The sequence below is a fragment of the Molothrus aeneus genome, chromosome 18 (genome assembly GCF_037042795.1).
Source record: "Molothrus aeneus isolate 106 chromosome 18, BPBGC_Maene_1.0, whole genome shotgun sequence".
Taxonomy (NCBI): Eukaryota; Metazoa; Chordata; class Aves; order Passeriformes; family Icteridae; genus Molothrus; species Molothrus aeneus.
Window position 1 is genome coordinate 2537607 of NC_089663.1, and position 22419 is coordinate 2560025.

At 43.8% G+C, this 22419-nt stretch overlaps 1 protein-coding gene across 1 annotated transcript; it reads right to left on the reverse strand.

Moving 5' to 3' along the window:
- Window positions 1-3287: 3287 nt before the first annotated feature.
- Window positions 3288-22286, reverse strand: KLHL22 (kelch like family member 22). Its single transcript, XM_066562465.1, has 7 exons — window positions 22111-22286; window positions 13258-13516; window positions 10779-10944; window positions 8927-9645; window positions 7605-7797; window positions 6712-6945; window positions 3288-4451 (listed from the first exon to the last, which is right to left on the reverse strand). Exons 2-7 carry the CDS (start codon window positions 13488-13490, stop codon window positions 4053-4055), a joined length of 1944 nt encoding a protein of 647 aa, XP_066418562.1. The 5' UTR covers window positions 13491-13516; window positions 22111-22286; the 3' UTR covers window positions 3288-4052.
- Between the last annotated feature and the right edge of the window lie 133 nt (window positions 22287-22419).

Sequence of the window (22419 nt, forward strand, 5' to 3'; positions counted from 1 at the left end):
CAGAATATTCCCTTGAGAGGGGCCTGTACCTCTTTCCTTGTGCCCAGCTGTTCCTCCTTCCTTTCACCAGAAGCTTTTGATCCCATCAGTTGGGCTGAGTGCCAAATAAATTGTACATGTGGCTCATCCCTAAGTAAAAAGTAAATTTCTGTCAAGGGTAGAGAATAAAAATCCTTATTTTGTTTCAAATGAAGTACTGGGTATGCTTCCAGTGCAAAATTAACGACCCTAATTTAAACTAGGAGAAAAATGGGAAAGGATATGTTGGATTTGGAAGTAGACAGCTGGAGAAGAAATACAGTAGTGAAAGCAGTTATGAAATAAAACTGAAGCAATCACAATCACTTCTGCAAATGTGGAAGCCTGAAATACTTCAGGATACAAGTCCACTAATTACAAATCTGGCAAATATGCCTGTACAGCTTTACCTCTGTGCTGGCAGGAAATAGGAAAATAGATCATCAAGGAAGCTAATTACCATTCTTCTGGACTTCCTAATGTATCAGCAGTTTAAGTGTTGGTATTTTGATCACTCAGTTCTGGAAGAGCTGTTTGATTGTTCTCTCACAGACCAGAAATAGCTTAAAGCTTTCTTAGTTCATTGTCCATCTGTCCACAATGTCTTGTTTTATACTGGCTCAGAAAGCTTACTGTAAAAATAAAAAAAGCCTTTTACTGTCAGATACAAGATTGACATATTTAGGACACCAGAGAATTTATAAATTAAAAAAAATACAGAATCAGCTGGAAATCCCTATGAGTAAATGTTTTTCTTGAGGTAACAGAAAGCTTAAGTGGGCTCATGAAAGTTCAGTTCCTGAAAGGAAAACCAATCAATAAGAATTACAGCTCTGTGTATCAACCTGTAATCTTTCCTGCAGAAACCTGAAAAATACTCCTATCAAACCTGAAATCTTTCCTATTTTGTTGACATAGGTAATGGCAGTAAACAAGAAGTGCTTTATGTCTGCTGAGCAAGAGAAAATTGACATTTTTGAAGCAAAGCAATTTTATTATTATTTAGTGTGTGTGTGAGCTTGAAAAAAAGACATGCTGGTCTAAAATGAGCAACTGCTAAAAAATGATTAGGATGGTTTGAGCTAAACTCTGTGGTTTTTTACCTAAATGAAACACATGCAAGTAAGATAGTGCATAGTGTAACTTTCAACAATCATATTTTGCTCAGATGTAAAGAAATTTTGGGGCTGAAAGCAAAAAGTTATATTTTTATCAAATATTACCTGCCCTTAGGGTTAGTTCATGTAACTTAGGCTTATTGTACCAATAAGTAAAAATAAGAGAAAAACAATGTAGTGCTAAGGTAGGAGATCATCTGCTATAATTTCCTTGCAACTGCATTCTGAGCCTTATATTTATTGGCTTTGCAGAGCATCAGCTGCAACATTTAGTGAATAATGCAATCACAAAGTAGCACATCCTGAGAAATGGAATAATGCTTGGGCTCTCTAGAAATCAGTATTCACAAAATAGCACATCCTGATAAATGGAGTAAGGGATGGGCTCTCTAGAAATCAGTATTCACAAAATAGCATATCCTGATAAATGGAATATGGATGGGCTCTCTAGAAATCAGTATTCACAAAATAGCACATCCTGATAAATGGAGTAAGGGATGGGCTCTCTAGAAATCAGTATTCACAAAATAGCACATCCTGATAAATGGAGTAAGGGATGGGCTCTCTAGAAATCAGTATTCACAAAATAGCATATCCTGATAAATGGAATATGGATGGGCTCTAGAAATCAGTATTCACACACAGAAGGAGTGCCAGGGTAGAAGGTGGAAACCTTCTCCCCCAAAGTTTTCTCAAGATGTTTCTTTGGTTAATTCTTTCATTAATTACTCATGAATGTCTTCTATTCTCCTCTGTAATCTAAGAATTGGCCTCTCAGGTTGGTTCTTTGTAACAGTGAGTAATACCCTCTAGTGGTACACATAGGAAAAGGAGCTAGACAAAGAATGATCAATTCTTTTTTCATTGTTAAAGAGGCTAAGTAAGGTTTCCTGTAAATAACAAAAATAACCATATATATATATCTTTGTATAACATCACTGGTCTGTCTAGAGGTGCTGGTTAAAATGGAAAATGCACTGCATTGAGTTAGATGTCAGTCAGAAACAACCACTTGAATCACTTGTTTGCAGAGGAAACAAATTGCCACCTGCAGCCTGGAAGGAATGGTTTAGTGATACCCTGTCAGAGAGGGATGTCCTCACATCTGCAGGCTACATTCAATTCCTACTCATCACAACTAACCCTGTGGGCAAAACAGGAATATTTATCAGTCTCTAATATTGCAGTGTAATAAAGTCTGCATTTCCAGAGCCTGTGTTCAGTCCAGAGTTCACTATCAAAAAAGTACTTTCTGAAAAAGCTCCTAATCAGGGTTTCCTGCAGTTCCCAGGTCTTTGTTTTATTTGCCAATTGGCAAAGGTTCAGAGATGGAGCTGAAAATTGGCAGTGCTGAAGAAATGACAGTGAAAGAAGTGCTGAAGAAAATTGACAGTGCTGAAGTCCAACAAATGCCCCCCTCTTACCAAGAAAAAGCAATTGAACTTATTTAAACAAACGTGCAAATACTCTTGAGTCTTCTTCCAGCAGCCCAGTCTACTAAAGCAGAGTAATTGAGGTCTGTTCTGAAATCATCTTTGCTTCCATAACCAATGTGCAGGAGCTCCCTGCATTTCTCTGGAGTGGCACATCCATGTGCAGTATTTATCTCAAGTGATGACACTTGCCTAGTTCCCATGTCATTCTGATTGTCACTGGTTTTGCCTTTCTGCAACCCCATTATTGCTGTAAGATTTAAAAGCTTTGGGGAGTTTTTCAGGATTTTCTGGTGCACTGATTACTCCACCCCTCCAAGAGGAAGGATCTCATAGTGTTCAGTATGACACTGGTTCAGACTTTAAATTAGCTTCTAACCTAATGTTAAGCAAGATGGGAGTCAGGAACCAATTATTTTAAGGTCCAATGAAGGAAGGATTTACTGTGCCTTATCCTTTTCAGCTGTAGTTCCTGGCATTGCTTCAGCTACTGCAGAGTCTTGGACCAGTGTAATCTTCTGTACTTCTTGTTATCTCATTATTTTTTTCTTTTGCTGTGGCAAACCAATGTCTGCTCTTTTTATTCTCTTGTAAAGCCTATAATAAAAGAATGAAAGAATTGCCCATCTCCCAGGCTGGAGTAACTTTGCCAATCCTGCTGTAGGATATAATGAAACTTTCAGCCACCACATCACTGTCAATAAAACAGAGACAGCAGTTAAAAAAGCTCTGACAAGAATTTATTAATTTTTGGTTAAGAACAATGAAATGTGTCTGACCATGAAATGATGAGATTGCCATATTCTGTACAGAGAGATTTTTCTAGAAATCTTTCCACTGTGTTGACAGAACCTGCAGTATAGAAGTTCAGGAGTGGTGTCAGTTCACAGACTCTCAGCCAGTTCCAAGGATGGCTGCCTGCCCAGATGAGATGAAGGCTCAGACTTGCTACTCTTCCTGTTTCTGTATGTTCACTCTTGCTGAAAACCTACTCAAGCTGTCTGACACCTGGCCCAGGAGGGCAGCACTAGGTGCTACCTTCCTGTATTAAGCTGGCTAGGAAGTTTTATTACCCAAAAGAAAAAAAAAAAGCTCAAGAAGCTATTTTGAGCTAAAAGCTGGAAGGAAAGAAGCTAGTCAAGCTGAGCCTTCTGTGCTTCTTTTCTGTCCATGCTGAAGGCTGAGAAAAGCCTCATTCAGAGTACCAGAACCTCTATACAACTGGGGGGAAATGGCAGTTGTGTGGTTACTGTAAAAATGCTGCTTTCTGGCAGGTGGGCACAAAATGTAAGTGCATTTTGTGCAGGACACTTGCAGATGGGTGGATATTGACTGTGAATGGCATTTTGTGCAAAACACTTATTTTTAAAACCTTTTAATACTTTTATGATATAAGAAAGACATATAAAATCTCTCAAGTACTTTCCCCAAGCCTTCATTTCTTCATCCACTGGCAAAAAAAAAAAAATAAAATTAAAGTTTTCTAATCATCACTTGAGTTTGAGTTGTCAAATTCCTCCCAATATGATTCATTCATAACTTCTGGTGGAAACGGTGGAAACTCAAAGTCAAAATGATCCTTCATTTGGTCTGCGTTGCATTTTGAGAGCCACTTCTCTGTTTCCATTAAATTAGGCCTGGGCAATGTGAGGACACAGGCAGCCATGCCAGAAATGCCATCCTCCAGCTGGGGTCCTTCCTCCCAACAGTCTCTCTCTGCATCATAAATGTGCACATAGTCCACCCGGATTCCCCTGTTGTGGGATCTGCCTCCCAGGACATAAATCCTGTTGTCTAAGACTGCAATGCCTGGCTCTCCATGTCCTGCAGGAAGTGGACATACATTTGTCCACTGATCAGTGCTTGGCTTATAGCAGGCAACCTGTAAAACAAAAAAGAGAGAAGGCAAAACTGGACTTGTATCCTTGGCCATCTTTTTATGCTTGGCCAGTTTATCCTTGGCCATAAACTTGCAGGCTGGCCATAAGGTAAACTGTTTAGGAAGGAATCTCATCATTCTTCTGACAGTGTGTTGATAATGGAGACAGCATGTGACTGTCTAATACAAGTACAATGCTCAGCAGAAAATTGTGCATAGTTGCCACATAGCTTTGAAATCACAATTCTGACCCTGCTGCTGGACTAACAGCTATATGTCATTCCAAAAATGTGTACAAAACTGAAAGAGATGGGGACACATGCTAATATAAGCCCAGACATAATTGACCTGTTTGCATTAGAGAAGGAATGCTGGAACATACAAATATGACAAATCTGCTGAGCTGCCTCTGTGCCATGTTGGAGAGCTTCAGATTTCATTGGGTACCTACTTGGCTAACTGCTTTCATTTGTAGGCACCTTCTTATCATTCAGACACACTCTTCAGCTAGATTTAATCCTGCCATCTCCACTGGCTCTATAAAAACAGTTCGTTTTTGTGTCTTCTTTTCAAGTCTCTAGCAGTTCTAGAAGCTGGAATAAGGCTGAAGAGAATTCTCTCCAGATGTCCCTTACCATCAGATACTGTACATTTTAATTGCATTACACAACTGCCATCCAGTACCCCCAAGTAGGGGAATACACAGGAACTTTGTGCATTTCTCTGCATTTCTTCTTTTCAAGTCTCTAGCAGTTCTAGAAGCTGGAACAAGGCTGAAGAGAATTCTCTCCAGATGTTCCTTGCCATAGTGTACATTTTAATTGCATTATACAACTGCCATCCAGCATACCCCCAAGTAGGGGGAATATGCAGGAATTTAAAGTAGGGGGAATATGCAGGAATTTACATCCTTAACAGCTCTGCCCTGCAATTACACATGGGTAATTCAAAAGTTCTCCACTTAGAAAAACTGAATGTAAAGACAGCATAAAGCAAATTTAACTGATGTGCTGCTTACTGGGCATATGCATGCCAGTGAAGTTACCCATCAGAGATGTTTTAAAATTGATAAGAATTCCAAGTGCTAGAGCTTTAATGCTTTGTGGGTGAGACAAAGTGTTCAAGACAGACAACAGTAAATAAATCATTGCCAGTTCTGCAGGTGAGGGAAACCTCATCTAGCTGAGCAGTTTTATTTGCATGCTTAGTAGGACAAAGACATTACATCTAAGTGCCAGCATCCACAAGAAGCCAAGAAAAGACCCAGGTATTGCTGTATTGCACTAGTTGATGTTATGTCACGTGGATTGTTATTCCCTTCTCCCATCACATGGTCTCTCCCCCATCCACCCCTGTGCCCTGTACCCCCTGCTTACCCCTCCTCTTCCCCTGCCCCCGTTCCCTGGGGTATAAAAGTCCCCTGCAAGAGGGGAACCCTCTCTTTTCTACCTGGGGGGTCACCAGAGTCTGAGGTGTCCCTTCCCAAGCTAACAAACAGGACACTGCTTCCCACGTGGAGAAGAGCGTTTCTCGTCCTTTGCTTTGTCCATGTAAGACTGTGTGGGCCAGTGTGGGAGCCCAGAACATCCTCTGGCTGTCCAGGATGGCCAGGACCCCTGCCAGAGGGCTCAGAAGCCCTGGCACAGAGCCCAAAACACCTGTGGGTTTGATTATGACCCATGGAGCAAATCACCAACCTTAGATGAAGATCAGCAAGCCACAACAGTTTAGGTAGAATAATAGTGAAGTTATCATGGGGTGGAAAAGTAGATTTTAGGGTTTTGGTATGGAGGTTCAGGGGGCAAGATGGAGGGAACTGGGTGTGTCCAGCCTTTCTCCTTCTTGTTCTCAATCTTCTGCTGTGATGGTGGCACTTTTGGATTGGTTCAGAGTAGAAGCTCACTGTCTAACATAGGTGATAGGTATTGGAAAGGAATTGTAAACATTGTACAGGTAGTTTTTAGTACAAAGACATAACCCTGCCCTGGGGGCAGGCAGAGTGCCTGGAACTGTCCTGCTGGACGGACCTCGGCAGGGCAGGAGAAAATTTTTTATAGATGAGAAACAATGAACAACCTTGAGACTGAGAAATGAAGAGCCCTGACTCCTTCTTCAAGCACCAGGCTGGGAAAAGAGACTGTTAACAACCTTGGAGTCACAGCGACCCAGAAAGGCCCCAAGAGGCCAGGATCCATAGGTAGCCAGAGTGGACTCCAAGAACAGCCCGAGAGGTGTGGATCTTACAGGGTGTGAGCTCTCTCACCTGGTGCACGTCCCTCCTGTAGCCCGAGTCGTTGTTGCTGCCCCCGATGACGTAGAGCTTGCCCAGCAGCGCGGCCATGCCGTGCCACGCCCGCCGGATGGGGCCGTCTGCCAGCACCTCCCAGCGGTCGCTCCTGGGGTCGTAGCACTGCAGCTCCTTCAGGTAATCCTCTCCTCTCCTGCCGCACGTGATGTACATCTTCCCATCCAGCGCCGCTCCCGCGTGCGCGTACACCTGCACGGCACAACCACGGCAAAGCAACAGCTTCAGCTCTGCATCTGCGGGTTTCTCCCGGTTTTGAAGCAGGGAATAGACGTGAAGGGAGTGATATTGTCATGAGTTACGCAGAGAGCAAAAGGAGAAAGGATTTTCTTAGGGACAGCTCTAAGATATTATAATTGTGAATTTCTGAATGAAACACACTAGAATTTCTAAAGCTTCCAGAAATGCAGCATTCTATGTCTATATTGTTCCTTCATACTATAACTTCACTCCCTAATCTACTTGGAAGCCTTTTGATTGGTGATTTTTCTTATACAAGCAGTGTTATCAGGAATGTAAGTTATTCTACTTAGTAGCACTCAATTCGGGCTTTTTATATTTCTAGCAGTGACACACATTTATTATTTGTTTTATTAATAGCTTTAAGGATTAACACAATAAATGCAAGCAAAATCAACAAGAAGCAGTAAAAATAAGCATTTGACTGGAAAACGTAATTTACATATGCTATTATTTCATTTTCTTGTCATCCATTTATTGCATAGACAGAGTTTTACTGCTTTCCATCTGAATATCAGCGAATTAAAAGTTCCACCTGAGAAAAACATCTAGCAAGCTTAAACCAGGAATTGGGGGACTGTGGTAGTGTGTGTGGCTAATGCACTCCTTACCTCCTTCTTCAGAGGTGTCACATATTCCCAAGTGTTGGTTTTAGGGTCATACCTCTCCACTTCCCTCAGGTCTTCATGGTAATCTCGGCCTGCGACGGCATAAATATAGTTGTCCACGACACAAACACTGAAGTCAGCGTGCTCTTGCTGCAGGGATTCGATCTTGAACCATCTGTTGTGTCGTGGGTCATACCTTGTGAAAGAATGGGATCAAAGAAAGTTATTCCTGCAGCTGCAGAATCACTGCAGGAGTACCAGACAGCTCTGTGGATGTGGGTAACTGCACTGGCTTCAGCTGAAATTGAGCTCATCTCTAAGTGATGTGAAATTTGGCCTTGTCAGCATTTTATTATTAGCAAAGTTGTTTTGTTCTATTTATAGAAGATGTAGTTTGGCTGACATAATCATGCTATCAAAGCCTAGGTTTTCCATTATCTTGTACACTGCTGTCAGGTTACATATCACAATCTCTGTTTGCACAAAGCCATTCTACAAGGTAACACAGTCTAAAAATAGCACAAAGACTCAATCTGGATCTTCAAGAATGCAAGAAGGGCATAAATATGTGGTGGGTTCTTTGATTCTTTTCCCCAAATATCTGCTGCTCAAAGTGAATCTCATTATTCACTTCCATGTCAAACCATCTCTCTCATCTGGAAATTTTAGTTACAGAGAAAACTGGTTGAGAATTGAAACTATGCATGCCATAAAATAAGAGCAACTCAGCTAAGACTTGTAAAACTGAGCACAATATAAAAACAAAAGGGTTTATATCTGGTTTTGTAATGTAATGGGCATGAAGGTCTAAACCTGCTCCTCCCTCCTGCTCTTCCCTGTCACACAGTAATATAAAAGGACTCTGGAATGCCGCTATTGTGCACACAGATTCTTGAAAATCTGTTAGTAATAGCATTTTATTGAAAACCTTTTGTACTGGGACAAAAACTACACATAGAAGACGTCCAGAAAACGCTAGTTAGAGAACATCTAGACAGCCTAGAGTTCAAGGCTCATTACTGCTTCCCACACCTTTAATACTTCCCTCCTGCAACAAGGCAGAAAGAAGCACAAGTAATACTCTTGAATGAGTAGCTGTTTCTACACTGTCTGGCTCAGCTTTGTCTCATAAGCACTGCTGGGAGCTTCCTGTTACTATGAAGCTCATGAAATGAAGCTCATTTCTTGTGTTTTCTTTCAGTGAGGCTCCTGCTCAGCTCCTGATCTTTTGGCTGGCAAGTGTACTGACTGTCTGCTGGCTTACTGACTCAGAAATGGGCAACAGGCTGGCAATAAAATTAATAGCAGGATTATCCTTTTCTTACCTCCAACACCTGCTCTCTGCTCGAAAACCCCTTTCATTGTTGTCTCCACCAATTAAATAGACAAAATTATTGAGAACAGCAATCCCTTGGTTGGACATTCTGGGGGCTAGTGCAGCTGTAAAGTGCCTCCACTCCCCCAGCGAGGGGTTCAGATACTTGGCTTCATCACTGAGGACAATGGATGGAGTAGAATGCATCCCTCCAAATCCCACTACACACTGGAACTCTGATCTCAGCTGTGACTTGGAGCTCTGAAGCATTGGCTGAAGACATTCATTCTTGTGGTACATTAATGCATCTGCAACTGCATCTTTTAAAGGACATGGAATTAATTTGTCATGAAGTCTTTGCAGGGTCTGGAATTCCATCAGAGGAAAACGAACTGTCTCAAGTAGTTTAAGGGGCTCCATCAGGGAGACCTGTTTTGTTTCCAGTTCCTCTGGAGAATAATGATAAAAAACTGCCCCATCATAAACTTCAGACTCATGGTTAACCTCCAAACGGTTGCTGCTGAGGAGGGAGTAGACCTTCTGCAGGGGCAGCTGTCGGTACACCTGTGTCCTTGAGAAGGCTGTGAAGTTCTTCAGAATGTAGGAGTCCAGCTGCTCACTCAAATGCTTTAAGTCATAGTGGTCAGCTAGTCTGTACACATCAAGGATGTTCTCTTTATCTACCCAGGACATGAGGAAATCACAACAGAACTTAATGACTTCTGGAATCTGGAAGAGAGAGAGGTTTTTCATTTCAGACACCACCTGCCCCACACTTGAGAGAGGGGACTGAAGCCTGAGATGACTGTGAGGAAGTTGTCCATGAAATGGCTGCTGAGCACTCTCCTCACAGTCTGAGCACCACAGTCACTTGTGTCCTATTCACCCTTCCCCAGAGAAACAACCCAGCATGGGTATGTGGATGAATATAACACAGCTCTTGTAGCCATGCTCTGCTGCAAGGCTCAGCTTGGCCTCAGGTGCAGCAGCAATGTGCCTTCCAGGACATGTGGGGCCCTGGGCACTGCCTGCTCTGCTGCCTGCCTGGGAGCAGCCAGGAAAACAGACCCAGGACATGGTGATACAGTCACTCTCTGCTTGTTCTTCCAGAGCACTATAGACATGCTATATCAAAGATTGTATCTGTTACAAATATTTCACTCAAGAGCATAGGAAGCCATTGGAAAGGAAAATGAATATTTACTATTGTCTTTTGAAAGCAATTTGAAGTTGTATCTGGCAGGAGGAACAAAGAACTAACTGCTGTCCAGGAGCCCCTCTGCTAACAAAGTGTGTAAAAACCAACCAAAGCAAGCACTCACAAAGTTTAGGATTTGGTACCAAAGCCTTGTGCAGCAGTTAGCTGCAGGGGAAATTAGAGAAAAAAAACTTGTCTTAAAAGCACATGAACCCTGCACTTAGTGCAAACCATAGTGGCAGGATTTCCTGTAGTGATGGGGTCAGGAGAGGCCATGTGCCTGTGGACTCACCTTGAGCAGCACAACAATTTCTGAGCAGCAAACCCTATTCCTAACCATAGGCCAGGGATTTTCTGTTTCAGGGAAGCTTTCACAATCACCTCAGTGAAAGTGAATGTTATATAAAATACTCCTCTAGATTAAATGAGTAATGTTTTAACAAATGAAACCATTGGCCCAAATGAGATGTTAAGGACCCATTCATTGTTCCTAGCCTCCCACAGTTACTTCCAGTAGATACAGCATCCCAGAAATCCTTCTTATCATGCCCATGCTCCTGCTCACCTCTTAACCCTCCCTCTAACCAGATATCCATGTTTTCTGTTTCTTTCATCATTGCTTTTGTTTCTTGTTTCTTTTTTGTCACATCTCCCAGGACCTCACCTGAAGCTGACAGGCTGCAGCTAAGGTTTCCTGTACACTGTTCACACTGAGTTCCAGCTCAGAAGTGTAAATGAAGTTCAAGATTTTACACATTGCATTGTAGGAGATGCCATGAATATGAACTTCTTCTTGTTCCATCTCTCTCAATCCTCCTGCAAACATTCCTCTGCAAAACAGACAATGGTACATGCTATGGCAGATTTGCATTGAAGCTATTTCCAGTTTGCTCATCTTATGTTGTCCTGGGAACATAAAAAATATTTGGAAATACAAAAAGCAAGCTAGACACTTTAATGTGATTACCTCTTCTCCAAGTTAAGAGTACAGGCCTTTAGGACCTAAGAAAGTAACACTTCATTGTGCAGGAAAACAATAGGGGCAACCTAGAAGGGACAGTTCCCAGGTGAAGGATTTAAATACCCAGCCAGTATCTATGGGTAGTCAATGGTCAAAGGCAGATACTCTGGGTGTGGGGGAAGAGGAAACACAGAAGAACTTGGGACAGTGGGAATTTTGTTCCAAGGTAGAGCAGTTCTTCCTTCAGTTAGAAATTTGTCTGGATTGACTTGGGTGTTTGCTCTATGAAAACAAAAGGAACTGCTCATCAAATTGCCTGGTTTAATGGCCACTGAGTCACCCTACAGGCACACAGCAGTGACCCAGCTCCAGTGAGTTTTTGTGTATTATGAAATGATCACCACCACAGGCAAAGTCTTATAATGCTAAGGATATGTTAAAAGCCTCTTAGAGTGCACTTAAGCAGAAGACACCAGTTCAGATAGGCTCTTCTCTTTATAAACCTCCAAGTATCACAGTGAATTTAGTGGAGGTAAGCTCAGTGTGCAGGGACAAGAGCTTTATTTCTGCAGAGAAATAACAGAGAGATGAATAATGCCATCGTTAGTATTTTGAAACAGCCTGTCACTCTTGTGCTGAGAATGACACAGGAACAGGCAGGAGGCAGTACTGCAGAAAGAGCAAAAGAAGGCTAATTAATTTATAATGAATTACTTTATTATACTATATTACCTTATGTTACATTACATCTAAACTGAACCTGCCAAGCACTCAGCTGCACACAACTGCACAGAATCAGTCCTGACACACACACACACACACCTGGCCCTGACAGGCCAAGGAAACAAAACCATCACTTTGGGTAAGCAATCTCCATGTTGCATTCTACTTTAGCACAAACACAGGCACAGCAAGTGAGATAAGAATTGTTTTGATCATTCTCTGAGGTTCAGAGAATGTGAATCTCAGAAATATTCTTGGGAAGATGGCCTTGCTTTTCTCTGTGAGGAGAAATGTGGCTACAACAGCCTCAGCTCCATCTTACAGGTCTGATTTTCTATTCACAAAGAGTCTGCCCAGCCAGAAGCTTTGGATGTCACAGCTGTGACTAACAGCCAGCCATGTGCCTGTTACTGTGATATTTTATGAAAAATCCCTTCACCAGGGTTTTTCTCCTGAGAAGCTTCAACTTTTCCATGTTTTGCTCCTCTGGAATGTGATTTGGAGAATTGTTTACCCAGCATGTAAATTGTTTTTACTTAATAACCAATCCCAGTCTTACTGTGTCAGACTCTCTAGTCAGTCAGGAGTTTTTAATATTCATTCTTGTCTAGCCTTCTGATGTCTCCTTTCTCTTTCTTTAGTATAGTTTTAATATATAATTTTCTTTTAATATAATATCATAAAATAATAAATCAGCCCTCTGAGAACCTGGAGTCAATTCTCATCTCTCACCTCATCCTAAGACCCACAACATGTGCCCATTGCTGCTGCGTGTCGCTCTAGGACATGAAATAAAACGACAGGAGCTGTCACAGACATATTTTATGAAAAATCTTTTTGCTAGGATTTTTCTCCTGAGAAGCTGAGAGGCCTCAGGAACAAAATGTAAACAATAATTATCTGCTGCTGTGGAATGCAACACGTGCATCTTTGGTCTCATGTGGTTGTTTCTAATTAGTGGCCAATCACAGTGAGCTGGCTCAGACTCTCTGAGAGTCACGAGCTTTTGTTATCATTCCTTTCTATTCCTTGCTAGCCTTCTGATGAAAACCTTTCTTCTATTGTTTTAATAAGTTTTAATATATCATCTTCTTTTAATATAATGTATATCATAAAATAATAAATCAACCTTCTGAAACATAGAGTCAAGATTCTCATCTCTTCCCTCGTCCTAAGGGAGATCAGCGCTGTGGCACTGCAAACACCACCACAGCACACTGGACCTTCTAAGATAAAAAAGAGGGTGTTTAATTTCTGACTCCAACATTTCTTGATTTCCAAAAGTGGATTGGAGGACGACAGTGCCACCTCTCCAATGACCCTGGACAAACCAAGTTATCAAATTTCCTCCATAAAAGAATGCAAACCAATAAGTTATTTACAGAAAGCACGTGAGAAAGTTCCTTACAAGAACGTAAACATCAGAAAAACTTGAAGAAGCAGGGTGACAGCAGCGTACCTGAAGTAGTCACAGGAGGCAGCCAGGAGGATGCGATGAGCCTCGATGGGTTTGTCCTCCACCACCAGCACCACATCGAAGAGGATGCTGCTGTCCCTGAGCGACACCAGCCCGCTGAGCAGCGCCTGCGAGTGCTCCGCGCTGCGGTACGTGCTGCTGCTGCTGCTGCGCCGCTGCGCCGGCGGCTCCAGGCCACCTCCGCGGGCCTGAGTCAGCTCCTGCTCCTCAGCCATCCCAGGCACAAATGCTCAGCCGGCAGCTGCAGCAGAATGAAATCTGTGAGACAACAGAATCGGCAAAGGGTTGTGCTTTTTGCTTCACAAACGGTGCTCTGATCCTTGCCCGTCACAGAAAACAAAGCGACTCTTCAGGCAATGGAGAGACAGTTCTGTCCTGGACAAATGATTCCAAATTATACTGAAAACACACACATGGACATCAGCACATCAAAGTGGTACAATAAGGCTTTCCCAAAACAGGTATTCTGACTCCTGGGTTTTCACACCAATATCAGAGTATGTGCCACATGGGTCTTTGTTTTTCTCAGCAAGAATTTCACTTCCCAATCCATTACCAAAGCCCCTTTTTTCTTTTGTATTTCTGCATCATCTGCCACAAAAAATGGACCAAAATTTTGCCAAATTCCAAATTGCCTGGTATTCTCAAGTAGCTTTCCTGCAATATAAACTGCACCTTCCATCTTTCTCTTAATATTTTACCACAGAATCTCCTCTCTCCTCTCTCTCCCTGTGTTTGCTTTTTGCATTTTTTGTAGCTAAGCACATTTCCAACCTTAATTGTGCAAAATCACTGTACGAAACTGTAGGCTTCAAAGTGAGTTTCATTATTTTGGCATTTTCAAGCTAGCATGTATATGGAATATTAATCCCAATATTTCCAGGCGTGTCGTGCCTGGCCCCATCTGACCCTTGCTGCTGGACCAAAGGCAGCAGCTGTGGTGTTTTCACCTCAGAGATACATTTGCCAGGCTGGGTGCTGCAGCTGGGCACTCAGAACAAATCCAGGCAAAGTAGGAACTCAGTTTACCTCTGGTGAAGAGAAAAGGAGAGGATTCTATCGTAGTTTTATTCCAGGACGACAGACCTCTGAATCTTGTAACAGCTCCCAACAGAATCCAGACCGCATGGTCCCGTCTCCTTTTCAGGCCGGGGACAGGGGGAGGGGAAGGCACAGGTGAGCCACCAACCAGGTGGGAGGAGGGCAAGGCTCAGGGAATAAAGACACTTGGACAGGCCAATGAGCCCGGACCTGAGGGCATCTTTTGAACTTCTGCCAACCACACCACGACCCTGCTGGAATGTTAGGATTGATGGACAGCTCAGCAGGAGGGCAAAGGGGGAGGGGAAAGGAGAGGCTGGCACACCTGGGGGGTTGGGAGAGGTGAAACAGGAAATGGCTTCACACTGCAACAAGCATGCACAGCTACTTTCCACTTCCTGTGACTCCCTGCAGAGAGCAGGTATTTCCTCCAGAATGGGCACTGTCCAAGGCTATCCTGTACCTATTTCTAGGACTGCCACTGATACACTGGGAAGGTCCCCTATGGCACATGGGAAACACCTGTAAAAAGCTATCTGCAAGTGATTGTGTTTCGTGTCTATGGTTAAGCAATCAAAATCTCATGAGTCCTCTTCTACCATCCTGTAATTTACCCAGTCCATTGTCTTTGAAGAATGTCAGAAGTTGTGGCAGTCAGGGCTTATAGTCTCTATCCAGTTGTCAGCAGGCATTAAAAAACATCCCCCATTAGCAAAAGGAAGTAAGTGAGCTGATGTGGCTGCTGACACACTCAGAAGATCCTCTCTTCAGCAGCCTGGGAAATAGCTTAGTGCCACAAGGGATCATCACAAGGGGTTAGCAGCAGTCAGGGAAGCAGAAGAGAACAAACCCAGCAAATCCAAACAAAGAGTGAAGAAATGGAACCATTGTTTCATTGTGCCAGCCATAGACAGGGAGGGCAGCACTGCAGATCTCAAAACACTGCAGGTATTCTGGGTATGGCAGTGAGGAAGGAGCTGCCCAGATGATAACAAGAAATATGAGAATGTTTATTGTTCTGCCTGAGGAAGTTACCCTACACTGCCCAAAACAAAAGGAAGGTGGTGCTGCATGGTGAATGGGATGGAAAATACCCTGAGAAAGTGTATTAATGTTTATCTGCTCTTTGCCAGCAAAACCAAGAGAGCAGCTGAGAAGAGCAGCTCTGACAAAACAGCCTTCTGGGGAGCACTCAGGTCGATTAGAGAGGGAAAACTATCCATCATCAGCTGAAGAGATGAGTAATGGCTTATTTTTCATGACAGGTTGATGCTTTTCCTAGAAATCAAATGAAAGCAGACAAAACATTAGTGTATCATTGCATTTGCTCCTGGGGAATACTAAGAGTGATGGATTGAGGCAAGGGAAATAATGTAGTAAGAAAGGCAAGTGAAACAGTGAGTGTTACATGATGTTGATCAGAAATTTCCCATTTCACTAAAAGGAAATAAATGCAGCAAAACCAAAGGAGGGTGACATATGGTCCAAACAAGGAACTGATTAAGATTAACTCTGTTAATGTGGTTTAATGTGGTTAAAGCTCCAAAACAGGTTTTATCTTTTCCTCTTCTTAGAGAGCTGTATCAAAAGAAGTCCCTATGGAAGTAAAATTACTGTATCAAAAAGCAGAAGTAAAAGCAACAAATTAACTATTTTCTGAATCCAAGGACATTTCAGGACTAGGGGGACCTTTGATACAACCTTATATCATATACTGCAGTCATTGGTGGGAGAGAGGCCAAGGCAAGGTAAGTGAGAGATAAAACTACAAGGGCCACTGAAGCCCTGAAATAAGTGTTAGAAAATAAATGTATTGTAGGAGAAGCAGGTTACAGACAGAGATACATACAGGGTAGAGTGGGAAACCCATATAATAATGCAAGCCTTTATTTATTTGTTTAATATGACTGTAGATAGTAACTGTTCAGAATATATTCTCTATCCGAATAATCTGAAAAAAATAACAAAAAGAGGATGAAGCTTTCAGCAAGTAAAGCCCCAGAAGAGATCTGATCTTACAAACGTGGTAACTGGAAGCAGGAAGATTAAATGGTACTATGAAAGAGAGAAGATAGAAATACATTAAAAGGATAAATTATTTAGTGATTCTGTAGCCAGTATGAGCATTAGTATCTGAATACCTCTCAGTGACAAGTGGGGGCTGTCTTGCAGATCTGCAGGGAGTTTATCTCACACTTAGTTGGAGTAGATACAGACTTGCATTATGCCACAACCATTACCAAGAGCTGAACAAACCAGCTCTGCTGTGACCACCCAGTGTGGGCAAGAGGAGGTGCTGGGAGTGCAGCTGAACCATCCTCCACAGCTGATTTTTGGCTGGTTAACAGCTGAACCTACATACTTTTTGCTACGCTCTCTTTTCTGAATTCTGGCAGTCCTGACCTCCTGCTTCCAACTCCTGTCCCTGGGCTGTACCTCAGCTGTCACTGGTGAGCTGGACTGTCCCTCAGGGTGGTCACTCATGCTTGTACATCATCCTGAGGAACTGCTCCCAGCCTAAAAAATGAAAGGTGAACATTTGTAGTATTAATTTACAAAGTCTGACTGACAGATATGGTTAAGTCAAGCCTTCCTTGAGCCAAAAGCCTCTTAACTCTTGCCCAGGTAGTCTGAGGAGCTGTTAGAAAAGAGGCGTGAGCCCAAGGAGGGCAGAGGGCCACGGGCTGGCTGTGGGGGATGTGGCCAGCAGGATTCCCTCAGCTCAGTGTGCTCAGCTCTGCAGCAGCTGCACCAGGAGCAGCTGGGCTGGGCAGGAAGGTGCAGGAGCAGCTGCTCAGGCAGGGTTAGTGGGGTTGTGCTGTGGGCTTCTTTCAAAGAGAAGTGGGATGGATTTGGGTCTTCTGGATTAAATGCAGTGTGTTTGCTGAGTTGATTGATCATTTTGTGTATTTCTTTGGGTATTGTTCTAAATGCTGATTACAAAATTGCTGAGGAGGGATGTTGCTGTTAGCACAGAACTCTGCTTCTCAAACTATGTGGTCTGACCAGTGTGCTTTGTGCCTTTGTTGCTGTCTATAACATCTATTTTGTCTAATCTTTATTTAAAAAAACCCCAAAACAACCCAAAGCTGCCTAAATGTAATATAAGCAAGACAGTTCTGGATAGAGAGCCAGAACAGGTTTGTTCCTCCATCCTGAGCTTCTCTACTGTCAGCTTCTTGCTCATAGGATGTACCTAAGGCTTCTCTGCTCTTGTATTTCTGTTATTGTGAAAACAGCTCTGTGACTGAGACAAGCTCTTAGAAATTTGAGTAATATGTTTTCTTTCCCTTGTCTTCTTGAGAAAGTTTCTCAGTACTGGTCAGCTGTTAGCAGTGGGCTTCAGTGGCTGAGTACTGCAGAACTAACCCTGCAGGTGGCAAATATGAGGAATTCTTTGAGTTCAATGTGCTTCTTTAACAGCAGCAAAGATAAGAAGTATTGTCTCATGTGCTGTGGGATGTTGTCTGCAGAAACAGGAAAATCCTTGTTCTGACCACTTTGAAATTGCAGAGAAAATCAGGCTAGACATTTTCTTTGCTGGCTGCACAATGTATTTGAGCCTGCAGTTGTGTTAGTTTGTATTTGTATTTTAGAGGATGTGGGTTCATGTAGTGATTAATTTTAAGGTATTACAACTTAGTTTCCAGTACATAAAGTATATGGGATCAGTAATTGTATGTGCATGGCTGCAGGCAAGTGTAGAAAGGTGTTGACTGTTTGGTCACTTTGAATCAAGGAGTTAAAAAAACTACAACAGCCAAAAAAATCCCCCATAAATGGAAAAACCCTCAGGGGTACCTAGAAACACAAGACTGCTCTTTTCCAGTGGACTGAAATCTTCTACATTCTGTGTCTGGATTCCATCTGGGAACCAAGAGAAGGCAGCCATGCCTTGCAATGGAGGGAGCAAAGAACTTGAGTGCTCCCTTCTCTTTCCTGTATTATACACAAAGTTCACTGTGTCACCAGTGGTCCCTGGTAAAAAGCTATGGACACAGTGAAAGCCAAATGTCTCAGTGACCTGCAGAGAACTCTGTGGTTGTCTTGTAGTCAAATTCTACAACATGCTTCTGCAGATTACTGGCATGAAGAAAAGTAGAGGTCTTAGGCTTCTGATTGTTCAGCTGAAACAATTCATTAACTACCCATTAAAAGAGTCATGGTAATTTTTAAAAATAAAATCCCCTCTCTGATCAACAACAGAATACTTGCCTTCATAATAAAGGTATGTGGGTTATGACTGAGGAAGTTGGCACTGGGACAGGAGGAATTTAGGGAATGCACTGTAGTTTGATCAATGGCAAAATGGTGAGAAACTGGTTTGCTCTTGTGCTCACTACAAATCCTTATCCTTTTAAGAACACCAGGTCTAGGAATGGAGTAACTCAACTACAAGCAGAGGGGAAGGGGAAAGTTAAAGGTGTGGCAAAATAGATAAAGTAGAGAAGAATGCAATGTCTGTCCTAAGGATATTTTTCAGCACAGATGCATTGTCACACATGGTGTTCCTGTGCTGCCTTTACAGGAATTAACTCAGTCTCTCTTTTCTGGGAGGGATGCTGTGCTCTAACGTGGTATAGATCATTTACAGTGCTGAAGCCTGTTGTTGGTGTGTGAGGTATGATACACACCTAGCCAGGTATTCACCCCTTGTTGAGCAGCATCCAGCTCACAGAGATGCCCCTAATGTCAGGTGCATGTGTGGCTTTGGGGGTGTCTTCTTGTAAAGTTGTGCTGACAGCCTTGATTCCCTCCTGTAGAGAAATGGCTGGATGCAGGCAGGATTATCCAAGTTAGTTTCTATGGAAACTCAGACATTTTTGTATTCAGGAGCTGGTGGCTGTCAGTTACATCACTACAAAGAGGTGTTTTACGCAGATAGTGATATTTTCTTGTGCATCAGCTGTGCCCAAAATAAACTCAGGCTTGCTGGTGTCGGGTATCCAAATCTGTTTAGCTCACTGCCATATGGACAGGTGGCTCCAGCTTGGTGGGGGTCCCTTGCTTTCTTAGAAGTGTGGAATCATTTACACTGAAAAAGAAACTTGGGAGGTCTCTAGTCCAATCTGCTCAAAGCAGGGAAACCTTCAAAATCAGGTCAGGATGTGGAGAGCCTTGTCTAGTCAAGTGCAGAATCTCCATCCTTGTCAGTAGTCAGAAAGCTGATTGTTTAACCAGCAGATTTATTTTCTTCTTTAGCTGTGTGAATTTTTTCCCTGCAATTTGTGACACTTGCCTCTCATCCCTGGCATGCTGCACCACAAAGGAGAGTTTGGCTCTACATTGTCCTGTGCCCAATAGGTAGCTTAGAAAATGCCAGCTGGCTCTGCCCTTATTCTTTTTGCCCTGAACAAAACCCAGTGTTCTTGCCTTGCAGGTGCTTGTACCTTCTTGTAAGTGCTCCTGCCCTGTACAGCTCCTCCACTGAATTCTCAGCTTTTTCTTTCAGTAGAGACCTCAAAACTGGGCAATTTTTTGGGATTATGAGTGCTTAACAGAGTGGGAAATAATAATTCACATCACCTACTGGCTGTATTCTTGCTGACACAGACTGAAGCTGGACCCCACTGGAGAAATCACATTCAGCTAGCTGCCTGTCAGGACCCCCAGAGTCTCTCCTTCCAAAGCTGCCTTGCAGCCAGGCTTGTCTCCTGCCTGCTGTGATATCTGGAGTTCCTCTCACCCAGCATGACTTTGCTTTTGCTGTTAAAAGTGATGCAGTTCCTCTTGGCTGACACAGAACAGCCAGTGTGGTGTGCTGGTTGGGATCCAAACACATCAGGCACTTAAACATTTGAATGCATTGGAAGAATTTGAAAATCTGGGCCCTGAGGCTGCCCACACCTTCATCTCTCCCTAGGGAGTAACAAGGATTAGGATTTAAAGCAGGTTTCCATCCTGACAAGACAAGCTGCAGGAGCAAAGTGCTGAGCCCTGGGGGATCTGCAGGCAGGACCTGGCTGTGGAGCAGAGCTTTGACAGGGCAGAGAACACACAAACACACATCAGCTAACTCAGGGAGTGAGCAGGAAGGGAGGCAGCTGGGTGCCTGCCAAAATAGTTGGGAAAACAAATGTGATGCCACAAACAATGTAAAATGAAAAGCAAAACTATTGTTCATTCTGACTGGAGTGGAAATAGAATAATTCACCAACTGGGTGATAATGTGTAATGGGCACTTGCTACAGAGAAACCAACTGAGTTCATGATATGTGTAGATAAAACTTAAGCCAGTTTCATGTTTTTGCAAGGAAAAGGGAAGGCAGAAGCTTTTATCAGTAATTCTTCTTTCAGAATCCCTTTATGCATTCACAACTGTGCAAAAAAAAATTCTCAAATACTCTATTTCAGGAACCTTCTACAAATACAAGGAACAACCCAAACAACTCCTTTTGACTGAAGTCCCCACAAAAAGAAAGAAAGAAAGGAGGATATCTGGTATTATACCATATCTCAGCATTATTTTTGAGCACTCAAATGATGATGTGCCTTTGCCTGGTCTGTACACACAGTCCTCCATTACCTCACTAATGGAAATAAGCAGAAACACACTCTGAATTGACTTTCTGAGCCATGCAAATGATGCTGTCTCACAAATGCTGGCATTCGTTCCTTTCAGCAAACACCTGGGGGGGTTTTGCTTTTTTTTCCCTCCCAAACCCATTACAAGTTATTTCTAAGACATATCCAGAATAAAGCACCACATTTAAAATGTATATGACACCACCACCATAGAGTATATCTATATTTAAATAAATGGATATTTAAAAATATTTTTCCTCCAGTGAATAGTTTTTTTAAATTTAAATATTTTTTTCCTCCCTGAAGATACAGATAAGGTAAAACACTCAAATTAGAAAGCCCATGTTCTTTTGGTTGTACTAACAACCTAAAGAACATGAGCCTTCTAATTTGAATGTTTTATCTTAGTTGTATCTTCAGTGTTGCAACTTACCCACATTCATAGAACTGTAATGTTTTCTGTTGTGTAATTTATATATTAGCAATCTGCTCAAGGAATTTTGAGAACCTCAGGTAGCTGCCAAGACTTCAACCTGATTTACTGATTCAAGTAAATCACGTCCTGGCTTTTTAAGTATTCTAAAAAACAAGGAGGAAAAAAGTTAGAAAGTAATTCTTTCTATGCCAAACACAACACTTAAGTGACCCGGAAGAGAGCAAGGGCCTCTTCCAGCATTTCCAGCTCCAGTTCCTCATGAACATGAATTTTTTCACATTATTCACCACATGAATTTTGTCCTGGCAGGCGTCTGTGGGGTTCTGACCCATGGCTTAGGCATTTCTCGGCAGTGCCAGAGAACGAGCAGTGTTCCCTACGGGGGAAGGTGACCTGGCACCGCTCACCCCCCCCGAGGCAGCTGGCTCCGGACCCGCCCTGAGGAGGAGGTCAAAGCCAGCTCGAGCCCAGGCACGGTTTTACTTTCTCCTGCCGGGCTGCCATTGCCCTTGCAGGGGCTGACACCCGCCGTGCTCGCCCCTCGGAGCGGGCAGCGCTGCCCGGTACCGGGGCCGGCCCTCCCCCTGCCGGGGCTGGGGGGCCCGGGCGGGTCGCGCCGCCGGCTGCAGCCCCCGCCCCGGCAGCGGCTCCGGCCGTGGGGCTCCCTCTCTGCCCCGGTGCCCGCGGGCAGCCCTGAGGCGGGGGCCGCGGCCTCGGGTCGGGCCGGGACACGCTCCCACACGCGGCTCCCCGGCAATGGCAGCACCGGTGCCGCCAGCAGGGGAGCGGCCCGGCCGGGGCCCGCGCTCCCTCGCCCCCGCCGCAGCACCTACCGAGAGCGGCGGCGGCGCCTCCGCCTTTATGTGCGACCCGGAACCCACCGGGCGAGGGAGGGGCGGCGGCGGCCGGAACCGGGGCGGGCGGCGTGGGCGGCCCCGGCACGGCCCGGGCAGGTGCCGCTGCTGTGCCCGGTGAGCGTCGGGCCGGTCACGGCCGCGGGGAACGCGGGGCTGCCGCGGCTGCCACCCTCGGGGCCAAGGCGGGGCACGCCCGGGCCACCACCGCCGGGAAGTGCTCCTGGGCCGGACTACATTTCCCAGAGAGCCTCACACCGAGCAGGCAGATCCCGCGAGATTTGGCGG

Coding starts and splice junctions, on each gene's coding strand:
- KLHL22 (XM_066562465.1), bottom strand. CDS start 13,490: ATGGCTGAGGAGCAGGAGCTGACTCAGGCCCGCGGAGGTGGCCTGGAG. Junction 7,798..8,926: donor GCAGAGAGCAGGTGTTGGAG/GTAAGAAAAGGA, acceptor TTCTTTCACAAG/GTATGACCCACGACACAACA. Junction 4,452..6,711: donor ACAGGAGGGACGTGCACCAG/GTGAGAGAGCTC, acceptor TTTGTTTTACAG/GTTGCCTGCTATAAGCCAAG.